Source organism: Nelusetta ayraudi, unplaced genomic scaffold (assembly GCF_046127955.1).
Source record: "Nelusetta ayraudi isolate G7.1 ecotype Tasmania unplaced genomic scaffold, CSIRO-AGI_Nayr_v1 ptg000027l, whole genome shotgun sequence".
NCBI lineage: Eukaryota > Metazoa > Chordata > Actinopteri > Tetraodontiformes > Monacanthidae > Nelusetta > Nelusetta ayraudi.
In genome coordinates, this window is record NW_027466077.1 from 3,819,938 (window position 1) to 3,843,598 (window position 23,661).

General features: G+C 46.5%; 1 protein-coding gene across 2 annotated transcripts; it reads left to right on the forward strand.

Annotated features, from left to right (window-relative positions):
* The first annotated feature begins 1,811 nt into the window (after positions 1–1,811).
* adipor2 (adiponectin receptor 2) lies at positions 1,812–23,215 on the forward strand. 2 transcript variants are annotated; one of them, XM_076030181.1, is made up of 8 exons: positions 1,812–2,144; positions 11,029–11,406; positions 18,923–19,111; positions 19,837–20,008; positions 20,127–20,313; positions 20,409–20,596; positions 21,075–21,268; positions 21,408–23,215. In XM_076030181.1, the coding sequence occupies exons 2-8, from the start codon at positions 11,320–11,322 to the stop codon at positions 21,537–21,539; spliced, it is 1,149 nt and encodes a 382-aa protein (XP_075886296.1). In that variant the 5' UTR covers positions 1,812–2,144; positions 11,029–11,319; the 3' UTR covers positions 21,540–23,215. The 2 variants fall into 2 exon arrangements, with proteins under 2 accessions (XP_075886296.1, XP_075886295.1); XM_076030180.1 differs by lacking the exon at positions 1,812–2,144 and adding an exon at positions 2,322–2,442.
* The last annotated feature ends 446 nt before the right edge of the window (positions 23,216–23,661 follow it).

Consider the following 23,661-nt stretch of genomic DNA (forward strand, 5'->3'; position numbering starts at 1 on the left):
AAGAAGGGACCCAGCTGAATTAGATTCTCGGATCAGTTTTAAACAACAACTCATCTCTTCTTCCGACAAGACAAAGAGCAACACTGGCAATAGCATTGCCACACAAGGTTATCATCACATTAGAGTAGGTGCCTGAGTTCACTTGGCACGGAACGCCGGAAAGTCTTCAGTTATATTGTAAGAGAAAAATCAATCTTTTGGAAGCATTCAGCTGGCTGGCTGTAAGAGGACACACTGTCTGCCAGTTGAGCTAATAAGATGAACAACCTCTGGCGAAGTCATGAGTTTTGCCAACAGACTGTTGATGAGTTTCCTAATTTTCAGGACAGTGTCAGCCAGTGTCTAACATTATTAATATACGGAAATACTGTTTTTTAATATTTCAAGTTTTCAAAAACTTTGTTTTGTGCATGGTGAGCAAAACTTGACCAGTTGGTTCAGACAAGATAAGATAAACCTGTCGCATTGCGACACATACTAAAATCAGGAAAGACACCAAGACACTGTAGCAGTGACAGAGATGTAACATTTGGCATTAGCGTAAAGGCAGCACGATTTAGACCATTTTTGGAGCCCTTTGTGAAACCTCTACAAAGAGATGTTTGAAAAAGCTGCTTAACTTGTTTTATTGTGAAGGTGTGGACAAGATCAACCGGGCCAATGAAACAGCATTGAACACCAGTGAAGCGTGTTGTGACCAACACACCCAAGCGCAAAATGTCTTGCATAACAATTAATCCATCTGAACAATTGCAAATGGCATTGGCAGTAATTCCAGCAGGACAGGGTGTGGTTGTTGAGTGACAAGGAGCGAAGTTGATTTGGTTTTGGTGTAATACTTCGTGAGAAGTTGATCTGCAGGGCGTAGATGGACACTAGCTGGCACTTGTTCTATCTAGACAGCAGGCAAATGGGTTACATGCAAAATCTTTTCATTGAAAAGTGACTCAAGATTTGAGCCCCTTAACCTCCTATTTTGTTCCTTGTAACAGAGTATTGCTGAGCTCAGTAACTCTGCCTTATTTGCCTCTCTTAACTTCCTTATCTCTTGCTGATAAGGGGAGCAAATGACAGTTATTTAGCGTGCAAAAAAAAAGGTCATGCTCTAAACACATCTCTGAAATATCAGACTCAGCGTTATCTGTAGGGTTCAAACTACAAATGGTTTTGTCAGGTCACCTCACTTTCTCTGTCAAGTTGTTTTATTCCTATTTTTACAATGTAATAGCCAACATTATTATCCTTCACTATCAAGGTAACGTGAGTCAATTGATTCATCATGTCAGCCAAAACTGTGTAGACCTGTTGATGATAGTTTCTAATCTACTGATTATTTAAGATATATATCCTGTTAAAACCTAAAAAAAAAAAATAAACTGGTCAAAGAACTTGCTGGTCTCAGTTTAAGAAATCTTTTTTATCTGTCTCAAATGAACTCCAGGACTACAGAACTAATCAAAATAACACCAAATGATACTGGCAACATTTTAGCTTTCTAACCATAAAACAAACGTTTTATTTTCAAGAAAAAAGTGATATTTTTTATATTTTGCTTGGTCCTTATTTATTTGCATTTTAATGTTCCTTTAATCTAGATATCAAGGGATGGGGTACCAGTGTGCCTGCACTATCACTTAAAAGTTGATACATCAACGGTGAAAGTGGGGCTGCTATGACCATTCCATGTGGATTTGGTTTGTAGCATTCCCCCAACAGACCGTCACCGACGGGAAATAATCACTGAGGGTATATAGAAGAAGTGCAGCTCTTTATAAACTCTTAAACCAACACATTTCTTTCTCCACTATAACACCTATGCTATTCCAATTTCCCAGGCTCTAACTTCGGCCGACTAAAGAAAACTACAACACCGCTCATTTGCACATCAGGCTTCCGCTCTCTAATCGGCGGCCATTGGCTCACGAGGTTCGTCACCGCGCTATCTCATTGGCTACCCGCCGTCATGCGAGAGTCGTCATGCCGTAATTACCGCCCACCGACGTAACCGAGTCCAGTCTGGTCTCGGGGAACGGACTCTGTGCAGTCAGATCGGAGATGAGACGAGACGGGCGCACAACTCCACGACAAACGTGTTAAATTGGACACTCTGGAGGACTGCAACGTTGTTCGGACACCGCAAACAGGTCAGTAACTCCACCGACGGCGCCAAATGTGTGGTTGGACGTTGTCATTTTTGTTGTTTTCGCTTTGTTTTAGACTGTTGAAATCACTTTGGCAGGGCACTGTTAGCGCCCCTGCCGAGCGCAACCTGCCAGCCAGCTAGCAGCTCTAGCTATCCAGCTAATTGTGGCTGTCAAAACAACAGGGAGAGCCGTAATCTGCTGGCCAGCGAGGACGCACAGTTGTGCTCTCTGCGATCGAAGCACTCGGAAGCGTTTGGATGCCGCGTTCGGTGTGATGGAAGGCAGCTCGGTAAATGTGGTGAGCTGTCAAAATCCCCAGAAGCTCCGTTAAAGAGTTCCGAGGCTTCTTTTTGGATTCGGCAGCTCTCGGCAGCGGACTAGCCAGCCCCGCTAGCTCGGTGTAAACAAACCGTCATCACCAAGCAGTCTGGCGGTGGGCTGGCTGGCAGCAGCCTTTCTTGTCGTTTCTACGATTGACAACACCGCTCAAATACAGCGGAGGGTTAAACGTTGTTTGAATTGGCAAACGTGGAAAAGAAGTCGTTGTTTTTTTGTTTTGTTTTTTTAATGTCAATTCTCGCTGTAAACAAGGGGGCAGTCTGCCTGGAGTTTTCTTTGTCTTGCTGCCTCGCCAGTGTTGTTGTTGTTGTTGTTGTTGTTCGACTCTGTTTTATGTCCTTGGCTGTGTAGCATCTCCTCGTGTGGCTCAGTTTGCTCGTATTCAGATAATGTGAACATGTGAGCTTTCGTTTTAATGTCTCGTAACCGTATTAACAACAATGACGTCTGTTGCTGCGAATACCAATGTGTCACTTGGCATTTATGCTTTGACTCATCATCCTAGTGGGTCTTGTTTCTCGACGGTTAATCAGTATTTAGGCATTTCAAAAGTCCCATTTTGCACAAATTCACCATTCTGACTAACCCTGACTGTCCTGAGCCTACCAAGGAGCTGCCTAGAAGTGAGAAAACTCTTACTTACTCTGTGCTAAAAACAAAACAAAACAAAAAAAACATGCATTTGTGGAAAGCAAGTCTTTTTTTGAATGCAGTTGGAGACATTGAAACTGTACCTGGTTAATCACAACCCCCTCTTCCACATGTCTAACCACCGATACCACCCTTGTCATCTTAAGGTTGCTTCATTCCGCCCTTGTATTTGTCCCCTTCTGAACATGTGGAAGGTTCAACAAAGCATCGGCTTAAGCAGGAAGCCAAACCCCATTGTTTCTTGCAGAGAGCTGTGAGTCGAGGGATAAGTCTGCTGCTGTCGACCAGAGATCTGTCAGGTTTTTAGCGTCAGTGTGGTAATGGAGGCTTTCTTCTTCTTCTCCTCCTCGTTCCAGTTAGTCTGTTGCGAATCACAGTGGCGTACACTTCCTGCGTGTTTTGGCCAGCCCACTTCAGCATCCCTACAGTTCAGTTTGTCTCAAAGCATGAGGTCATCTCATACATATTTTAAGGGCTGGGCAGCTGATAGCCTGTTTGCCTTAGAAGCCAACTTTCATATGAACAAAAACAATCCCGAACAGTCTTGAGACTATCCCTCGTGTGTTTCAATAGGGGGATTTTACACAATTTCCTTGTTCTCACTGCTATACAAACTTCCCCATCGCCGGTGTTCTCAAGCTGCTCCGTGCGTGTGTACGTCCAGATCCGTGCATCATTTTGAGGAGTTTGTCTGAACAGCACATTGATGACGCCGAGTTTATCTCATTGAGCCCACTCATCTGCAGCTCATCTATCCGGGAAATTTGCTGTAATTTCCTGTTGGAAGTCCTTGCAGCTGCCGCTACCGTTGGAGTCGATGTGTGGAGTCTCGACCCCGCCGGACACAGCCATTTAGCGATACGTCATAATTCTTTAGTGGAAGTGCAGCTCTCAAGAGAATTTAATGCATAATGAAGTCGGTCTTTGACAACGTGCCAGGCTGGAGAGAAGCTAAACATAGCTTCAAGCGATAGTAGAGAACTGTCAGCGCAAAATAATTTAATTGATCAGAAGTAGCTCCGTGGGCCTCTCTGGATCTTTTGGATCTCCCGTTTCAATTTATGTCCCTCCTGTCCTCGCAGCAACTCACAAAGCGAAAACATTGTCAACATTGTTCCGAATGATGAAGTTGACAAAGGTTGTTTTGCTCCGTTTACTGACTGGTGTTTGCCTTTTTATCGTGTTTTTGTGCACACACGGTTGCTTTTATGAAGATTGTTTTTTTTCTGCGAGAGCCTGATCTTGACATTGCTAGTGAGAAATTTGTTTCTAATAAAAACACGTCGGTTGTCTTCTGCCGCAAACCAAATTGCACAGTCAGTGGCTTAAATATTTTATGTGGCCTGTCTCCTGTTTGAGAGTAAGTAGGGACTGATCTCTTTATAGAGTTGGTAGCTGAAGGTCTGCTCGCCATCAGCAGGACATTTTTAGGATCTATTTTTGTCTCCATGTGACCCACCTTTGTATCGCCACCCAGTGCCAAAACCGCTGCATTTAGTCACAGTGTCTTTCTGCCGCCAGCGGCGCTCTGACCCCGTTGTGGTCTGTGTCTGCCGCTCTGCGTCCGGAGGGTCTGTACCATCCAGAGACAAACAGCGGTGCCTTTGAATATGGAACTGGCTGTTTACGAGCTTGATTCCAGCACCGCGGAGACCCTCAGTCGATTGGCATTTTGTTTGGTGGGGGGGTTGAGGGGGTGGGATTACTCAGTTGGGAAAGATTTCTCAGAATGCATTGACTTTCCAAAATCAAATGTCGTCTGTTTTTAATTTTCTGGTGCTTATTTTTAGCCTCCCGCTGTTCTCGGGTGTTTCCTCATTTTAACGACCACTATGGAAATTAAACCTGCTTATTTTGGAGGCAGAGAGAAGCGGAGGAGGTTTCTCGTTCTGTTTGTTCTTGAAGAGTGGTTGTTTTGTAGAGGGAGCCAGTGCTGCATTTAATATGTGTCACCCAGGTTGTAAGTGAGTGTGTGTGTGCGTTTGTGTGTGTGTTTGTGAGTTTGTGTCACATCTAACCAATCCTCTTGAGCTGACCATGACAAATTGGTTCCTCTCTGCTCGATCAGGACACTTGAATGTCATCTAGTACGTAAAGTCAACGTCATTAGTCTCTGGGGATTTTTTTTCTCTACACATTAAAAAATATTTATCTTGAGGGAAAAAAACGTTTTTTTTTTTTAGACTTCTACCTGCACTTAAATAGTATTGGTGGTGAAATATTTGCCTGTGGCTAAATTGTGTCTGTTGGTCAAATATATTTTCCCTGCTACATATATTCCCCAGTTTTTAAATATTGTGCAGGAGAGCACAAGGACACTAGCTGTCTTTGTTTTTCCCTCAATCGTATGAGCGCCGGCAGCCACACAGCAGTGGCTGACAGCTGTGCCAGGAAGGGCTGGTCACCAAGGGGATGTGACACGTAATGGCAGAAAAAAAAAATTCATTTGTAATCTTTGATGTTTCTAATTAATAATCCGAAAACAATAGGATGGGAGCTTGCAACAACTAGCCTTGACCCGGCTGTAACAGAGTGGATGTAAGGCGTGTTTGGTAGCAATGTCACGGTCGGGTGGGCGTGTTTGTGTGTGGACGTTTGAGTGCAGGTCTCAGTCCGACCGTGGAGCCCCAGCGAGCAGTAAAAGCAGTCATGTGGTCTCTAACAGCAGGTTTACATCATTGTAAAGCCGTTCTAAATACAAAGGGAGGCCTCTTCACCATCCCCCTGCTGCAGGAGCGCACGCAGCATAAAGCTCTACAAAGTACCACCGTGGCGTTCAGGATGACTAATCCATGTTTTTTAAAAAAGGTTTTTTTCTTTCCATGCTCACCTTGAATGTTATGTCCTTTTTTCTTTTTCCTTTTTTTAAAAAAAGAAACATCTTTTTCATACTTCAGTTATTTATTAAAGTCATAATTTACCCCACCCCCATTTTCCAGTTTAAGGTTATTGTGACTTGGAGGCCAATGCATTATTAGATTCTGTTCATCCAGACCCCTGGGACCACAAGAAGAAACATCGACGTTGGTTATTGACCTTCTGCTCTCCCCTCGAAATTGATTACACAAAACAATAAGGAAAAAAACCTACACAAATCAGAACTCCTACGCTCGTCTCTGACCCCTCAGACGACATTATCTGCGTGTTTGACTTGACGTGATGTTGGCAGACGGTGAAAGGTGAAGATGGATTGGACAGCCAGCCACTTGCAGTTACGTTGGAAGGGCAAAGTGCCGTCACAGGGAGATGTTTGTGTAAGGGGGCTCTTAGACGTAAAAATACAGTTTGTCATTCTCAAAGTCAAAGCTTGAAGTGTCTGGCTTTTGACAGCTAAGTGTTGCCACTTCCTGTTTCGACTTTGTGGCCAAGTGTTGTTTTGCTTGTCATGATTTCAGTCTTCATGGCACTGACAGAGATCTTATCACAGTGGGCTTTTAATGTTAAAGGTCTGTGTGTGTCTGTCAATTAGCCACAGAGTCGTGGGAACTTGTGCTAGCGAGAAACAGGCAATCAAGATGAAGCTAAAGGAACCTGTGAAACCTGTTCCCCTGTGAATCCCGTGAGTCACCTGCTGACAGATGCGGGTGTCTGACTTGAAGACCAGGGTGTGAGATCATCAAAACACTGAAAGTCACGTTAAAGTGCGATCAGTGTTTTTCAGCAGGTTCAGTGTCAGATTATATCGGCCTTTAAAAAAAAAGAAAAGTTGCAAAGACGTAACCAAGGAGCCTAGTTTTATAGGTGGTGGTGTGAAAGTACTTGGAAGTGGTAATAAGTCCTTGACTTACTGTTGACTTTGTCCAAGCTGCAACTTAAATTTTATTTGCTGCTTTCAGTCGCATCATTTTTGAGCTTTTAAAAGCCGACTGTGCACAGCACCAGACAAGCAGGCGCAGTTAATAGCTGGCTGGTACACAGTCAGTCATGTGTCAACTCAAGAGACGGACACTTCCCCAGGGGGCCAACTGAAAATAGGTATTTGACTTTTAGCGTTTTCTTTTTTTGTTAAACGCACACCTGCTGCTGTTTGCCAAAAGGCTCACTATTTAAACTCAGAAAGGGCAGGTCTGGGTCAGTCTGGCTGAGACTACTGGCTTCAGACACATTCAAGTATGGGTTTAGATTTCAGGAACAAACACAACTTTACACTCCAAAGGTCCTTTCCGGTGCCACGAAGAGACAGCGGTGTGTGTGAAGGTGTCGGCAGTGTCGTAGCTCTATTGTGCAGTAATCGGTCCGTTTCTCGCAGGAACACGTTTGACTTGATATTCAGGCTCCCCTGGCGACATTCCCCATTCTAAGAACTGAGTGTTTGACTTCCCTTTTTAAGCTCACAGGTTCACCAAGCAACTGCTGGTGAACAGGTGTCGGCGCTTCTCCTGAACCTATTCTTCAAATTCCCTAAATGAAGCGTGTCAGGTTATACTGGCAGTCGCCAGGTGAAAAACAGGATTTCTAGCCTGAATCATGGGCGAATCATGAGTGCCTGCGGTGGAGAAAACTAGAAGTGGAGCTTCTGCTTCACCCACGATCCACTTCCTCTTGTCGCAGCTGCTGCCCAGGTTCATCACTTACTCTTTCCCCTACTCCCTCTCCCCTCACCCCGAGCTCCGCTTTCACCCCGGCTCAGCCGCTGACGACCGCTTTCCAGTTGGAGTCCCGAGTGTCTTGTGACTCGTTGGCTCGAACCGCGCATGGGGGCGACGGGAGTGTAACAAAGTGTGTGAGGCGGGTGAAAGCGGCGCTACGATGGCGACAGCGAGCACGAGGAAATTCTTGGCACACACTCGGCCTTGTCTGTAATGTTACCCCCTTGGCAAAGGAAGTCGTCTCTGTGTAGCCAACATCCTAGTCAGGGTGAAGCTTCCACAGAGGTGCCACGTCTCAGAGTAGGTCAACTGAGAATCAAAGGAACCGTGTATATAAATGAAACCACTATTTTTTTTGGAGGTCTTGTTTCGCTTGTCGGACATGCGCGGCCGTGCAAGTCTAGCAGTGTTTTCCAGTTGTGCAGCAGTGTGTGTGTGTGTGTGTGTGTGTGTGTGTGTGTGTGTGTGTGTGTGTGTGTGTGTGTGTGTGTGTGTGTGGGGGGGGGGGGGGGGGGGGGGGGGAGCTTGAAGTGAAGCATGAGAGTTCACGACTTGTAGATAAGAGAGAGACTGGCAGAAAGAGCCACATGTACACCAGACGGCGAGCATGAAGGGGATGATAAGATAAGATGCATAGACTCATAAACATGACGTCCCACAACTGTTCTTCCTGTTTGCAGTTCGCCTCCATCCTGGACGCTGATGGGGTTTAATTGTGCGTGGGTCAGAAGTCACAGCATTGTCACCGACCTATAGAGCAGCTCTAGAAATGTCAATATTGTTTCGCTAGTCGCTGCTGCAGTTTTTAAAATCAGCAACGCACAGAAGGCTCTCGTGGGCTTGGAGAATTAAACACACACACACACACACACACACACACACACACACACACACACACGCTGCTTTATCAACTGTTCTGAACAGGTTGGCTGTCAAACTCCTCTAATATAGCTGCCACTGACCTGCGGGTCATTTCGATAGCATCAATATTAAAAGCTCAGTAGTCTCCGCGGTTGCAGGGCGATAATGTTTATTGATGTCATCACGGTTCAAGCTGGTTCGTAATGTCAGAGGGATGAAATATTAAAGATGTAATGTCGGGGGTGAGTGAGCCAGAGTGGTGACAGACAGACTGACTGACTGACTGCAGTCCTTTCCCAGTATTTTGGTGATGGATGGAAAACAGTTTCTTCAGCTTCATTCGGGTTTTAAAAAAAAAAAGAAGAGAAAAGGAAGCAACGCTCAAGGTCACGTTGTCGTGGATCCTGGGGAAGAGTCAAGACTTCGGTGCCTTCACCTCATGTCACCATGAGACAGTTGGATATAGATATTTATTTATTTATTTGTCTTTTTATTTGTAAGAACTGACAAGCAGTCCTGCTCGTCCGCATCATTGGTCCTTTTTTGGGGGGGAAATAATTGTTCATGTTTTTCAAAGGAAAAAAACCCTCCACCCCGAGGACTCACTTGACGCCTAACGTGTGAGTAGTGCTCCCTTCTCAGAACTCAACCACCAGTGTTTGGAGGTGACTCAGCCGTTTGTTTAGTTGATGTGCAAGTCGTTTTCTTCGCACTGTCGTCACTGGGTTTCTTTTCCTCTCCTTGCTTTTTTCAGTCAGTCTCTCCGCCCTCTCGTCCTCTCTGCCAGCGTCCGCTTAGTTTGAAAGTGGTTCACTGCGTGTCAAATGGTTCGTAAAGTCATCTGAAAAGTGACGCAAGCGATAAAATAAAAAGTAAAGGATGGACTTTCTCTCCTTTCTGGGCTTTTGACTGACAGGCCTAGGACTCGGGTGATTGTTAGAACCCTTTGGCAAAGTCGACTTGACATAATGTCGGACCTTTGACATAGCAAAGAAGTTTCTTCTGACCCGCTTCCCGACTCTGATCAGGCTCGCTCAGAACAAAAGCGCTGCGGCTTCTCCGATCATCAGGAGAGCCGTTTGTCGTCGTGATGATGCAGTCGGGCTACAAGACTGTTATCGCGGAAATCGACGCCGCTTACGCTCCCCAACCCACCACCACCACCCCATCCAGAATAATGAGGGCCCAGCGTGAGACCTCGCGTTTGATCACAGCAGGAAAACGAGGAGGCATTTTCTCCAAAAGTGTCTCGAAGCAATTTCAAAAAGGTGTCGATTTTTGCGCTGAGGATGGGACGTTGGAAGCGGAGAGATTGATTGGACGATCGCTCTGACTGGAAGAGTTTGATGGTGATTATGAGACCACCCCCCCCACACACACACACACACACACACACCACCCCCCAGGCCTGTCGTTTTGCCTCAAACAGGCAGTTCAGAACAGCATTGCTGTCTGGTAGATGACACTTTGGGTTATAAAAGCAGCTCCTTTGTTCCAAAATCTTTGTAATGATTTTTTCTGCTCCCTTTCATCCACATCTTCAACTTTTTCTCTTTTTTTTTTTAGCATCCCAGCGATACCGTTTGTTACTTTTTAATTGGGATTTTTTTTTATGCACTCTTAACTTGTTTTCTGTGTGTGTGTGTGTGTGTGTGTGTGTGTGTGTGTGTGTGTGTGTGTGTGTGTGTGTGTGTGTGTGTGTGTGTGTGTGTGTGTGTGTGGTCCCTGAAGGAAAGATTGTGTTAGTTTGTGTTGCTTTAAATAAGGTGGTCCTTGTGTTCAGCTGCATCACCTTGGTCCCCCTGGAGCTCCATGTGTCTTTAAGAGGGTTAGTGTGGGTTTAGCGCCAGCGCTATGGTTCTGTTACTGCTGGTAAACAAGCTGCTGTGTGCACATGCAGATACAGACGGCCATTGGAACACAACACAAGACCAAATATTTGCGCGGAAATCTGAAAAGGGAAACTGGCTCAAGAGAGGTGTGTTATCGGACCAGCAGGTTTCAGGGCCGACGCTGTTTGCGACCTGAAGTGACAGTCGCCTGTTTGGAATGGAAGGATTTGAAATAACGAACGGCACGAGTCAGAGAACACACGCGCAAAGATCCTGAACGTGCGTTTCTCCTCGCCGTCCTTGACACCTTTTTGTGGCAAAGCATCTCGCTGCGACTGCAAGTTGGCAGCTTTCAGTCCTCTGCTGGTGTGTGTGTGTGTGTGTGTGTGTGTGTGTGTGTGTGTGTGTGTGTGTGTGTGTGTGTGTGTGTGTGTGGCTACTATTTCAAACAGCTGACATTATAGATGAACGTGCAAGACATTAACGAGCTATTCAGAGCTGTTTGTCAGGCAAATAAGAATCTATTGTTTAAGGCACAGTAGGTTTCATGTTTAAACATTTCATTTATGTTCTCTTGTTCTAACCATGACTTTTTTCCTCTGTTCTCACCAGCACATTAAGTCCTGACAGAAGACCGCCCGAGCCCCGTCCCAGGTTGATCGCCTCGCCTCGCCTCCTGACCTCGGTCTCCACTCACGCCCAGCAGCTTTCACCTGGACGCCGCTGAGCCTCGTCCGTCCGCTCTTCTGTCTTGTCGGGGGCGGGGGGGGGAACCCGGTCCAGCTCTTCAAGCTGGACGGAGGAGAGCCGAGGGGGCCCGAGGGCCCGGCCTTTGTGCTGCGACACAGAACTTTAAACCCCGCCGAGCAGCGCACGGCGGAAAGCGCAGCAGCTGCGGACCCCATGAGCCCGCAGTCGAAGGGCGACGTGCCCATCTCAGGTCCTTCAACAAGTCACCTCAGCGCCTCAGGGTGCGCCTCACACAATGGGGTGAGTATGCAACGCACGCAGCCGTGCGCCGACATCTGGTTGGCTGCGAGCAGTGTGGGTCGACCGGTCGCCCTGAGCTGCCGTCCCATCAAAACACACGGAGCGGCGTTAATAATTGACGAGTGGAGGGGTGTAGCGTCGTGTAGCGTCCCTCTCAGGCAGAAATGACATTGAGTATTTCCTTAATATGGAGAGCTTTAAAAAGTTTAAATAATAATAAGGGTTTTTTTTGTTGCGTTTTGTGATACAATTTGGCACATGAGTAATTGTGGGTTTGTCCTGTGAAGGTTCCACGGATCAAAAAAGGCGAGTTAATTAATCTTCAGAACAGAAAATTGATCGCCGCAGACTCGTCTGACAAGGGATTTGCTTTCAAGTTTTGTAATGTGTTTCCCCCTTCAAGTCCATGTTCAAAAAAAACAAACAAGAAAAGTGTGGATAGAAATGTTAAAAACAGCTTTGAGCCCCTTTTTCACTTAATACACAAGACTTAAATCGGCACAAGACAGTGTTGTAGTCAAGACCGCACCAACGCAGACCAAGACACTAGCACAAGATGCGAGGGCTCCATAGGAAAACATCCTCACCTCTGTCAGTGAGCACCGTGACCAGAGCAGGTGCGAAGAATCCAGAACATGATGTATTCATCAGCTTCTCTGCTGTTTGCAGCAAGGCGTTTGCTATTATCTACACTGTCACCACCTTTCAAGGCGTCTCGGTCTCCTCGGCGTCTCTGAGTCATCCCGTGTTGTTGTAATTAACGGTTTATTTTTTTCTCACACCCCCAACCTCCCCACCGAGACCCCCGCTGCGGCATCTAACGTTTTCCTCTGCGCTCAGATCCATGCAAACTAGAGAAAGCTGCAAGGCTCTGGAGTGAGGGAGAAATTCGCAGCTCGCCGCAAGTAAGCCTGTTGTGTCTACATGCAGCAGACCTCTTCCTGGAAGGAAAGTAAACAAGCTTAGAAAAAAAGGGAGAAAAAAAAAACACCCCAAAAACATGATTAGAATCTGGCGGGGATGCAGCCGATCAAACTGATCAAACAAATGTCCCAGACCCCCCCCCCCCCCCACATAGAGGCGCCGCTCATGTTCCCACAATGCCGCCGTGCTGTTGTGCAAGCGTGAAAAGCAATCGGCACACAACCTTTTGAGCTGCAGCACAATAGTGTTTTTTGGTTTAGTGTATGCGCGTGTGTTGGTGTGCAGCCTTTTTTTACCTGCTGAAACATCACACTGACACCCGAGAGGACGCCACACGGCCTCTTTGGCCCCCAAGCAGTGGAGGCAAGCTGTCTTCAACACCCTCCCACCCCCACTTCTCTACACACACACACACACACACACACACACTACACGGCGCTCCTGTGAGTTTTTCCCACTATTTATAGTGGGTGTCGAGGGGGGTGAAGCTTCAGACGTGTGGTACAGCTTTGGGGTATCACACATCCTGTTTTCTTCTTCCAGGAGAAGATGTGCTGCATCTCTCCCTCTCACGCTGTCAGTTTGATTTGGAATCACAAACGTTTAAGTGACCCAATTCCACTTTTTTTTTTGTCTCCTCTTTCTCAAGTGGCGCAGATCAGCTCAAAACGAGAAAACAAAAAACAAAAAAAGAAACTTTGGCTGGACTCAAACAGAAGTTTGGACTACAGGAGCTAATAGAAGAGTGTTGAAATGATCCATCAGGGAGAGTTGATTAAGTCTGATTGTTTTGCTTGGCCCCTTTTAAGTAGTTTGGCCATAAGTAAAAGAACCTGTTTGTTTGTCCAACTCGTGCAGTATAAGCTGGAGGAAGTCCAAGCACACCAGCTGCGTTCCCATTACCCTGAGAATTGCACAAAACCTAAATATTGCATTAAAAAAAAATGGTCATGGAAACACCTGAACTTGGAAAAACCTCTCAATTATCACTAAAAGGTTTTGATGCTCTCATGAGGTGGTTTTTCAGATGTATAGATATAGAGGTATATCGCAAAACTCTCATGGAAACACTTGTTGCGCATTTGCACATTAGCGGACGGGACCAACGGGGGTCAAGTGACCAGTTCACTTCAAGGGAAAATAGCACGGTATGTTTGGACGGAGGAGGAGACGGAACATTTTTTTTTACAAGTAATCAAAGGGAAAAATATCACAACCATTGTTGACAGCAAACAACCGAAATTCTAGATGTATCTCTTTTATTTTGCGAAAAGCTGTATTGGAAATGCAGCCAGTTCCTTTCAGAAGAGAATTTAAGATCTGGCTGCACCATCAAGCAACAAAACAAGGAAAACGGCAATAAAAAGGAGGAACAATACGAGTCCTCGACACATCCTCTTCGTGTCCCCGGCAGGTTTTGTACAGCCTCCATCGCCTCCATCCTTGGGTGGATCTGACGCTCTTCCTTTTATTGTAAATTTGATCTGCGAGCTCAGTTCCAACATTCCTGCTGCCGTTATCAAAACCCTGCGAGGAGGGAGGAGCCAGGGCCGTGAGCTCTCGCGCACTCTTCCTTACTGTTTGAGCTCTGCTGAGCTCAGCAGCTGCTCACTTGTAACCACCTGTGAGCGCTTCACAAAACTTTACTGACAATAACATCCGCGCCGATTTCTTAGTCCTGTCCTTCGTCCACCCAGCCTGTGAGGAAAAAGTCTGAGGTGTCTTTGTTCATCGCTTATAGCTACTTTTTCACGCCGCCCTGGTGGTCGCAGACGAGAGCCACATTTCACATGTTTTGAAACGCGTCTCAGCACAGCTGCGTCCTTTTTCTGTTTTGTTCCCAAGACGGCGTCGTGCATGTGTGCGAGTCACATGTCCACCCTCCTTCCCCTCTTCCCTCCTCCAACTCCCCTCCACGTCTGCACTGCACAGAGGTCACGGTGTGTAAGGATGAAACTCGCCTCCGCTTCTCCTGGAAGTTTAAGCTCCACCGCTATTGGCTGGCGGAGTTTCAGTTTTTTTTTTTTTTAGTTCCTGAGCGGCAATGTCATGTGACCGTCGGGGTCAAAGGTTCAGTGTTTCGCTGGAAGGTCTTTCGACCCCCCCCGCCCCCTCAAACATCTTCTGCTGACACATACAGACACAAGGCAGATTCAAGTATGTGTGTTTTTGTGCGTGCGTGTGTGTGTGTGTGTGCGTGCGTCATTAGTCAGGCCTCCATACAGAATGGTAAATGAGTCAGTGGGGAGCTGGATATTTCTTTTGTGTCAGTGTGTGTGTGTGGCACCGAGGGAGAGATTGGTCTTCTGGGGCTTTTAAGAGAAACTGGCTGACTTGTCTGTGAGCTTGCTGCCGTCTCCAGGGAGCTCTTCCTGTTGTTCTCTAGCGGAGCCTGGCTGCCTGGCCGGGGTGGGACTCACTACTGCCCCCCCCCCCTCCCCCAGATGTGACAAAAACATTGCGCTTCCTCAGTTAGTTCGGCTTATCGTCAAAATCGTTGATGGCGTTAAAAACGACCGTACAAACACAGTGTTTCCTGTATTGTCAAAAGTTTTGCGCCAGGGGTTTGTTTCTGCAAATGTTTGGAGTTGTAAGATTAGTTTGTTCGCTGATCATATTGATATTTGCCTGAAAGTCAACTGCGTGCGCCAAAACACCAGACTTTTTGCAGACCGGACGCGCTGTCGTCTGGTCTGCTTTGAGACGTGTCGCAATACATTGCCACGAGTCACTGGGGGCGTCTGCCGCGATAAACATCCTTTTCCTAGAAGAATCTGGAACACTGGCTTTGCAGAAATATAGGAGCGTCTGAGGTAATGACCTCTCCTCCTCCCCCTTTACACACACACACACACACACACACACACACACACACACACACACACACACACACACACACACACACACACACAATCCGCCAAAGGCTGCATGAGCCTCTGCTCTGCGTTACTCACTCCTGGTGAGCTTGTTGTGCTGCGAGCTCCCCGAGCCCAGCGCTGACACTACCCCCTCCCCATCCCTGGGGGTTGAGGGGTGGGGGTGGGAGTGGGGTTGGGGGGGGGGGAGTATCAGATCAGATCCTCCAGCGCACGTGCGCACACTTGAACACTGTGCGAAATCGGACTCCTCCTCCTCCTCCTCCCGCCGTAATGACTCTCCGGAGCCGAGCGAGTAGAGTCACGTGCGGCAGACGGACACTCGTCCAAACCCCTGAATGTGAGCGCATGATGATGATTCCAGGAACCTCAAACTGCTCCATTTGGACACCCCCCTCCTCCCCCATGCACCCCCCCCCTCTTCCCGACCGCTGCCGCCCTTGTTTTTCTAGAGTTCTGACGGCAGCTGCCTCAGCTGAGGCTGCTAGCAGCCAACCAGCGGCGCTCTGGTTTTGAGTTGGCCGCAGCTGAACAGATTTTTTTTTTTTGCTTCCTGTGTTGCCTTGTGAGTGAGTTGGCACCCGGTCGTGTTCAGTTTCAGTTATCAGTAAAAGTCTCCCACAACTTCCTCTTTGCATCGCTGCCGCTTCTGCAGACCTGATGGATTTTGCAGCATGGCAGGCGTGGGGCAGAGGTTGAGCAATCGTGCAGAAACTGCCAGACTAAAACCAAATGAAAAATCATGCCGACAACGAGACCTCTCTATGAAAGTCTTTATTTGCATTTTAAAAAAATGTATCTGAAAGTTGCAAAGAAATCTAACATTAATGATCCGGCTGCAGACTTCGGCAGCGTTTTTTAATTGCTAATTTCCTTCAAAAATCCTTGATACAGTTATTGTCAGGTTATTGTCTTTTTTTTGGTTGCAATTAATGATGGTATATTTTCTTAGTTTCCCGTTTAAAAAAAAAAAAAAAAACATACCGCAACGTGAGGTGATAATGCAGCGGCTGTTGCAAGGTGATGGCAGGGAAAAGGCGTCTTTCAAAAGAAAAATGATGACTTGGAGTGTAAACGTCTCCCTGAACGGCCTCTCATCCGTCTCCACTGCCTCCTTCGCCGCATTGCATGTGTTTACGACACGCTGTCCCCTGTTTGCCCCGAGTGTCGCCGCTCTATTTTACTGCCACTGCCCCGTGTTTGTGTGTCGCGTGAAAAAGCAGCGGGGGTCGTTCCATTTAACACGTTTCGCCACGCTTCATTTAATCCTGTATCATCTGCGAAGGTACGAGTGTGCGATTGTTCACGCTCGCTGATCTAAGCGCGTTTTTTATTTATTTTTTAAAGCGCACTATGAGTACACACATGTGAGAGCGCGCGTACACACACACACACACACACACACACACACACACACACACACACACACACACACGAGCTATTCACACGAGCTATTCACACCCTTCGAGAATAACCTCAATGATCTCAGCGAGATCCAAGGCATCTGGATTCAAGCTCACACCTACATTACATTCATGCAAGTCTGTCACACACACACACGCGCACGCACGCACGCACCGAGACTGCAATGCACACGTGAGCGTTTGGCAGTCACCCAGATACCCTCTACTCGCCATAGTAGGGAGGCTTTATCACTGACCCTCTCTCTCACACACACACACACACACACACACACACTGCCAGTCAGGTGTTGTTGCCTTTATCTGGCCATGGATTCACGGGAATGTGTTTTGCATACTGTGTACTGCACTAGCCTCACTAAGTCCCAAGGTGTTGTCCCAAATTAGGCACTTGGGTTTTTTATGCTTCCTGGAACTTCCTGGACTTCTTTCCTTTTTTTTGTTTGTTAGTTGTTGTTTAAACCAACACCACTACTACTACTCCTACTACTATTAATTTAACAGCAAAGTAAAGTGAGTAGGGCCCCTCCAGTCACAAGGTTTGGGGCTGAAAATGTATCATTAATCATCATTATCATGAAAGCTTGTATTGATACAAGAGAAACATTTGTTTTTGTGTCTTCTGCACGTGACCGTTTCGATCATCGACATTTTAACCTTGACTCGCAGTTGTCGGTGACATAATGTCGGTTGCCCCGCGTGTTAACTGCGCACCGCCGCAGCTGCTGCTGAACAAGTCTCATGGAAATTTACTACAAGAAGCTTTAAGTCACACGTTCAAGTCGCTGCCTGGAGCCCATAAAGCCTGTCTGGGAACAAAAGGTGGAAGAAACAGCTCTTAGAAAACGTCTGATAATCCAGTAGTTGACCAGAGTTGTAGGTGCTTGAATAAGTCAATGTACACACACACACACACACACACACACACACACACACACACACACACAGAGTCGCACACATTCCATAAAGCATGCAGTTGGTGTGTATTTTGCTGGTGGGTCTTTAAAATGGGTTAGTCATGCATTATGTATGCACAACCCTCTCTGTCTGCCTTTCTGTTGTTGCCTAATTTTCTCCTCCCCGAGAGAAAAAACCAGAGCAGCGAGTCCATCTCCTCCAGTCACTTCCTTTCAGCACAAAGTGTGTGTAGGTTGTGTATCAAAGCACATGGATCTTTTTGCATTTACGCACATCTCACTTGCACATCAGCCCACCGCTCGGCTTCTCCTCGTCGTGCGTTCATGAGCTTTATCCTCCTGAAGCCGCTGCTGCTTTTTCATTTGTTTGTTTGCGCGTCAGTTGTGATGAACGCCGGCGTACGTCTCACACCGCGCGTGCCGTGTTCATTTTCACACCAGGCTGCCCAGCTGTGACATAGATTGCGTTGAATTGAATTCACTCGGAATCTGTTGAATCAGGCGTTTAAAGACGGGAAGCAGGGACGACATCTGCCCTGCACAGAATTAGCACAGTTCCTTAAAAACACACCATCTTTTTTTTTTCAGTTAGACAAGAATCCAGTCGGTGTCGTAAGTGCTGTTTGCTTCTGTCTTCAGTCTGTTTATGTGCCCTCGTGTGATTCCCTCCACTCTTGGAATTAAAATATTTACCTTTTTCATCTCAGATAGACTCTCCAGTGTGTCTGGTGCCATTTAGTGAGACTAAATCATTTAAAAATGCACTTGTGTTAGATTATTTTTCTGCAGCTCACGACATTAGAGAAAAGGGAGAAATTTTTGCAAGTGAACCCAGAGAAACATTTCTATGATGCTTATCTTCTGGCTTTAGGGTGTCTTGAAACAACTTGAGCACTAATGCTGCAATAACATCTGCTTTTATTTTTTTGCAATCAAGTACGAAGATGACGCGTGACCGCATACCATGCTTTATTTATTTATTTATTTTTAATTTTTTTTGAGTTTCCGGATTGCTTGTCGCGCGTCGCTGTTCAGGTTATGCAAGATCATTGATCGATGAACCTGGAATGAAGCGTCGCCTTGTGTGGAACCTTGTTTTGCATGCGAGAGTGGCGTTACGCAACCGTGTGAGCAACAGTGAGTGTCGGCCCCGTCTGAGCTTTGAAAGGTCACCGCAGTCTGTCGCCAGACCGCACTTCATTCGGCCGCTGAAGATCAGAGTGCAAAAAGTAAAAAGTCAGGCCTCTCCCGGGACAAAGAAAAAAAGGTCCCTTTTATTCTCCTGCGAAGGAGACACAGTGTCCCCTGTGACACGATTGAGGCAGTCATCTCAAGTCGCTCTCTCCTGACACTCTGTCTGTGTGTTTCCACTTGTCAGACTGTCCCCGAGTGTGAGGACGGCAGAAGAATAAAGAGGCGGGATGACGGAGGACGGGAAGGAGAGGAGGAGGAGGAGGAAGAGGAGGAGGAGGAGGTGAACAGGAACAGCGACGAAGGCTTCATGGGGATGACGCCGCTGCTGCAGGCTCACCACGCCATGGAGAAGATGGAGGAGTTTGTGCACAAGGTAATTTTTTTTTTCTAATTCTGATGTAATTCCGACCTTTGGCAGCCTTGTTTGGTGTCCTCCACATCGACACCAGCGCATCTTTATCAGCCTGCATGGCAAAGACATCAGCGGAGCCTCCAAGACACGACAGCATCTCTTTATCTCGCAGTTATCTCTCAGTTTGTCTGTCTCTGATACACACCGGCCAGCTGTTTGTATGCCTGTGTCGTGGTATTATCTTCTCTCGGCATGGCCGTACGTGTCATTAAAGGATTTCATCATTCAAAGAAGTCTGGCGCTGCTCAGTAAGAGGGTTTTCCTCTTTTTCTAATCCAACTGTGTTTATTGCTTTGAGATTGAAATAAGAAGTAGGGCAAATGAGTTCAAGTGTCTGCCTGTAAAGTGAGACACTTGAACTCGCATGGGCTCAGTATACCGGCTGTGTCTGACACAAGCACACACGCACATGCACACATGCTGAGAGTTTGCAGAATTGCACCCAGAAGGAACACCGCACATAAACTTTTATTTCTTTGACTCTTATCATCTTTTTATTTTTGCTACATCAGGCTTTACCGCAGGTATTTACTACATTGGGTAACCTCAGGACTGTTAGTCTGACACACACACACACACACACACACACACACACACACACACACACACAACAAAGAAACAAACAAAAACGTCACGGCAAAACTGAGTATGACGTCTCCACTGTCTTTCCCCTGTGAACCAATCAGATGTGGGAGGGCCGGTGGCGGGTCATACCTCACGACGTGCTCCCTGATTGGCTGAAGGACAACGACTTCCTGCTCCACGGCCACAGACCGCCCATGCCTTCTTTCCGCGCCTGCTTCAGGAGCATCTTCAGAATCCACACCGAGACGGGAAACATCTGGACCCACCTGCTAGGTAGAGAGCCGCACCTTCTCCACGTTCCTTTTATTTGACTCTCTGCTGACCCCTAGTGGTTGAAAAACATCAGAACAGCACTTAGCTGAGTGTGTTCGTCCACTGGTCCTCTCCGCAGGCTGCCTGTTTTTCCTCTGCCTGGGTCTGATGTACATGTTCCGGCCCAACATGTCCTTCGTGGCTCCGGTCCAGGAGAAGGTGGTGATCGGGATGTTTTTCCTGGGAGCCATCCTCTGCCTCTCCTTCTCCTGGCTCTTCCACACAGTGTACTGCCACTCCGAGGGCGTCTCCAGAGTCTTCTCCAAGTAAGACCCCAAACGCCTCGTCCGCAAACTTGAACCGCCCACGTTCACCCCCTCCCGAGCTGCTGTTTTCAACCGCTTTGTGTTTGCGTGTCCAGGTTGGACTACAGCGGGATCGCCTTCCTCATCATGGGCTCCTTTGTGCCCTGGCTGTACTACTCCTTCTACTGCTCGCCGCAGCCCTGCTTCATCTACCTGATAGTGGTGTGCATCCTGGGCCTGGCTGCCATCACCGTCTCGCAGTGCGACTTCTTCGCCACACCGCAGTACAGAGGAGTCAGAGCAGGTACGGCCACTGCAAGCAGCACCGAACGTGGTACAGGTGCTGTCCTGATGTTGTTTCATGGTTTGCTGAAGTCATAAAAAGCTCACACGGTCTCGCGTCACATTTACAAGCGGTATGTAGGGTGTTCAATTTAAAAAAAAAAAAAAGTGAGGAAAAAAAAATCCTTCTTTTATGCTGTGCTCCATCTGCACTTACTGCCACAGTCACATCAATGGTGATGGTTTCAAGTGTTGCCTTTATTCTGATACAAAGATGATTCATTTTTCAACTCTGGGAAGAAGAGGTCAAATTCCATGGGTGTAAAATCAGCGGACACTTTTCGCCTCTGTGAAACCCCCCCCAGAATGGTTACATGGGTTAAATGTCACCAGTGTCCAGGATACATTGCGAGAAACTACGGAAACTGACACTTGGAAGGAAAAAAGAAAAATAGGACTTCATACACTGACCGTGTGTGTGTGTGTGTGTGTGTGTTTAGGTGTGTTTGTGGGTCTGGGCCTGAGCGGCGTGGTTCCTACCCTGCACTTCGTCATCAGCGAGGGTCTGATCAAGGCCACCACCATGGGCCAGATGGGCTGGCTGCTGCTCATGGCCACGCTCTACATCACCGGAGCGTGCCTGTACGCCGCCCGCATCCCTGAGAGGTTCTTCCCCGGCAAGTGTGACATCTGGGTGAGTGAGACACACACACACACACACACACACACACATGAGCAGTGCCACACCATCTTCTTCTTCTGCACATTTTTTTCCCATGACTGGCCACAACTTGTCTGATCTCTCACTCCTCCCCTTTCTGTCTCACCTCCAGTTCCACTCCCACCAGCTGTTTCACATCTTGGTGGTCGCAGGTGCGTTTGTTCACTTCCACGGCGTCTCCAACCTGCAGGAGTTTCGCTACACAGCAGGAGCGGGCTGCGCTGAGGACGGCGCCCTCGAATAATGCACACGTTCCCCACTCGGCACGGCAGTTTTTTCAGCTTTTTTTTTTTTTTTTTTTCCCTTAAATCGGGGAGCCACAGGTTCCTTTGACAGACACTGGCACACTCCCCACGAGGCCGCGGCGGTTTGTCTGGTGCGTGTGATAAGTGGAACGTCCTCCGAGCGGGGGTGAACGAGGGGGGTCTGAGGTTCATCTGTCTCGCTGTCGCCCCTGTCTGTCTATCCCGTCCTGCTCTGCCTCCCATGAGTTACAGACACACTTTGAGCCTCTGTGGACTCTGCAGGGAGGGAGGCGAGGCCCTCGGACCTCCACTCGGCCTTCTTGTGTTTTCCTGTGTTCGGTTCTGATGTTGAAGGGTTTCAAAAATGTGATTTGAAAGCGCAGGGTTTTCTCGCTTGCCGTTTTTTTTGTGTGTGCATTTAAACGTGAGAAAAATAAGATTTGAGTGAGCTGTCTTTTGAATGACTTCACACCTGTGACGGTAGCAGGAGCAAACAAGGCGAAGCTGGGCGAGCGGGGGAGGGGGTTATTTGTCACTTTTAAAATTTAAACACATGAAACAAAAAAGGAACATTTTCCATGTAAATAAGATTTCTAAGGTTTGGGTTATCCTTTTGTATTAAATATATATGAAAAAAAATCACACAAAAAGGAATGAAACATGATTGTGTTGGTTGAGTAAAACATGGAGGGACGCGGTCATGTGCACGCTTCCAGCACGGAGGGGTGTGAGGTGGAGGGCAGGAGCAGATTTAAGGTGCGGAATCAGAATCTTATCAAAGTACCACATCCACACGTGACCTAGGACTTTGTGTACCCAGGGCAGTCCAAAGTTCAAGCAGATCAACCATCTTCTGCTTACCTTTTCTTTTTCTTTTTTTTAGAATTATATTTCTGCGTCTGAGCGCTGATCAAACCAACATCTAGCTCAAATTAAAAATAAAAAAAAACACCCTATGCTTTAACGATTTATTTAAAACGAAAAAGATATTTTTATAAACCAAGCCCCAGACATATTTGTCTGTTTCTCTGTCCCTTCAGACAGCAGTATTATGTGAGGGGCCATTGATTGTTAGTTTAGTAGGGATGCAGTTCATTGTAGTCTTCCTCCTCCGTGGCACTTGGTAAGATTCACCTCCTCACAGTAAATGAAAAGGTTCATTTATTTGTACATTTGGATTGGATTGTGTTTTAATTTATCCACTTTTCTTTTCTCAGCTTTAATATCACTGTTTTGTTCATTTTTTCTATCATTTATATGCGTCATTAAGGCAGAAATTCTGTTTGATTGAAAGTGGCTGCCGTTCTCAACAGCAAAAATTCTAAAAGATGAAACAAACAGGGTAAACTGTTTTTAAAAAATAAAAAAAAAAAACTTGCAAATCAAATTATATCAAAATACAATATATCCTGAACTGTAATTGTTCATTGTTTGTATTTAATTTGGATAAACAGAATGTTGAATTATTTTTGGAATAATCTTTTTTTCTTTGCTTTTTGTTCTATTTACTTTTCATTTCATTTTCAGTTTTATTTGCTTTGGTTCATAATAATTTATTTCTCTTGGAGAGCGCATACTGTTTGTGGAAGCACACATTCTTCAAATGGGAGTGTTTGATTGCAATAGACCTTTATATCTGCTGTACTGTTCTAATAAAAAAAAAAATTTTTTTGAATCTGTGAATTTTCATTTTTCTAAACAAAAAAAAAAAAGGGGAGAGAGAACTCTTATCAGTTGGTTGAAGGGACGTCCTGGCTAGCAACAAACTAACATCCGCATTTCTTTGGCCCGTCATCTGCAAGGATTCTAAAGTTTATTCTCGAATCGATCCATGGTGTATGGCAGGGGTCACCAACGTTTTTGGCACTGAGAGCTACTTCATGGGTCCTGAGCCGTATGAAGGGCTACCAGTTTGCTAGATTCTCCTGAATTAACAAACTGAGTTATATATTATTATTAATGATACTTATCTATGTGAAGACACTTATCAAGCTCATGACTTCTCAATAATGATCAAAAATTACTTTTGGTGAATGTCACAACGTCTAAAGTCCTGAGCGGGCTTGCACTGCCCTCTGCAGGTAAAAGTAGGCAAAGTATTCCTTAAAGATCTTCCTTTTT

Excerpts from the sequence above, each read along its gene's own strand:
- adipor2 (XM_076030181.1), top strand. The coding sequence starts at position 11,320 with ATGAGCCCGCAGTCGAAGGGCGACGTGCCCATCTCAGGTCCTTCAACA. Across the intron at positions 20,009-20,126 it reads CATCTGGACCCACCTGCTAG|GCTGCCTGTTTTTCCTCTGC; the intron begins GTAGAGAGCCGC and ends TCCTCTCCGCAG. Across the intron at positions 21,269-21,407 it reads CCGGCAAGTGTGACATCTGG|TTCCACTCCCACCAGCTGTT; the intron begins GTGAGTGAGACA and ends TCTCACCTCCAG.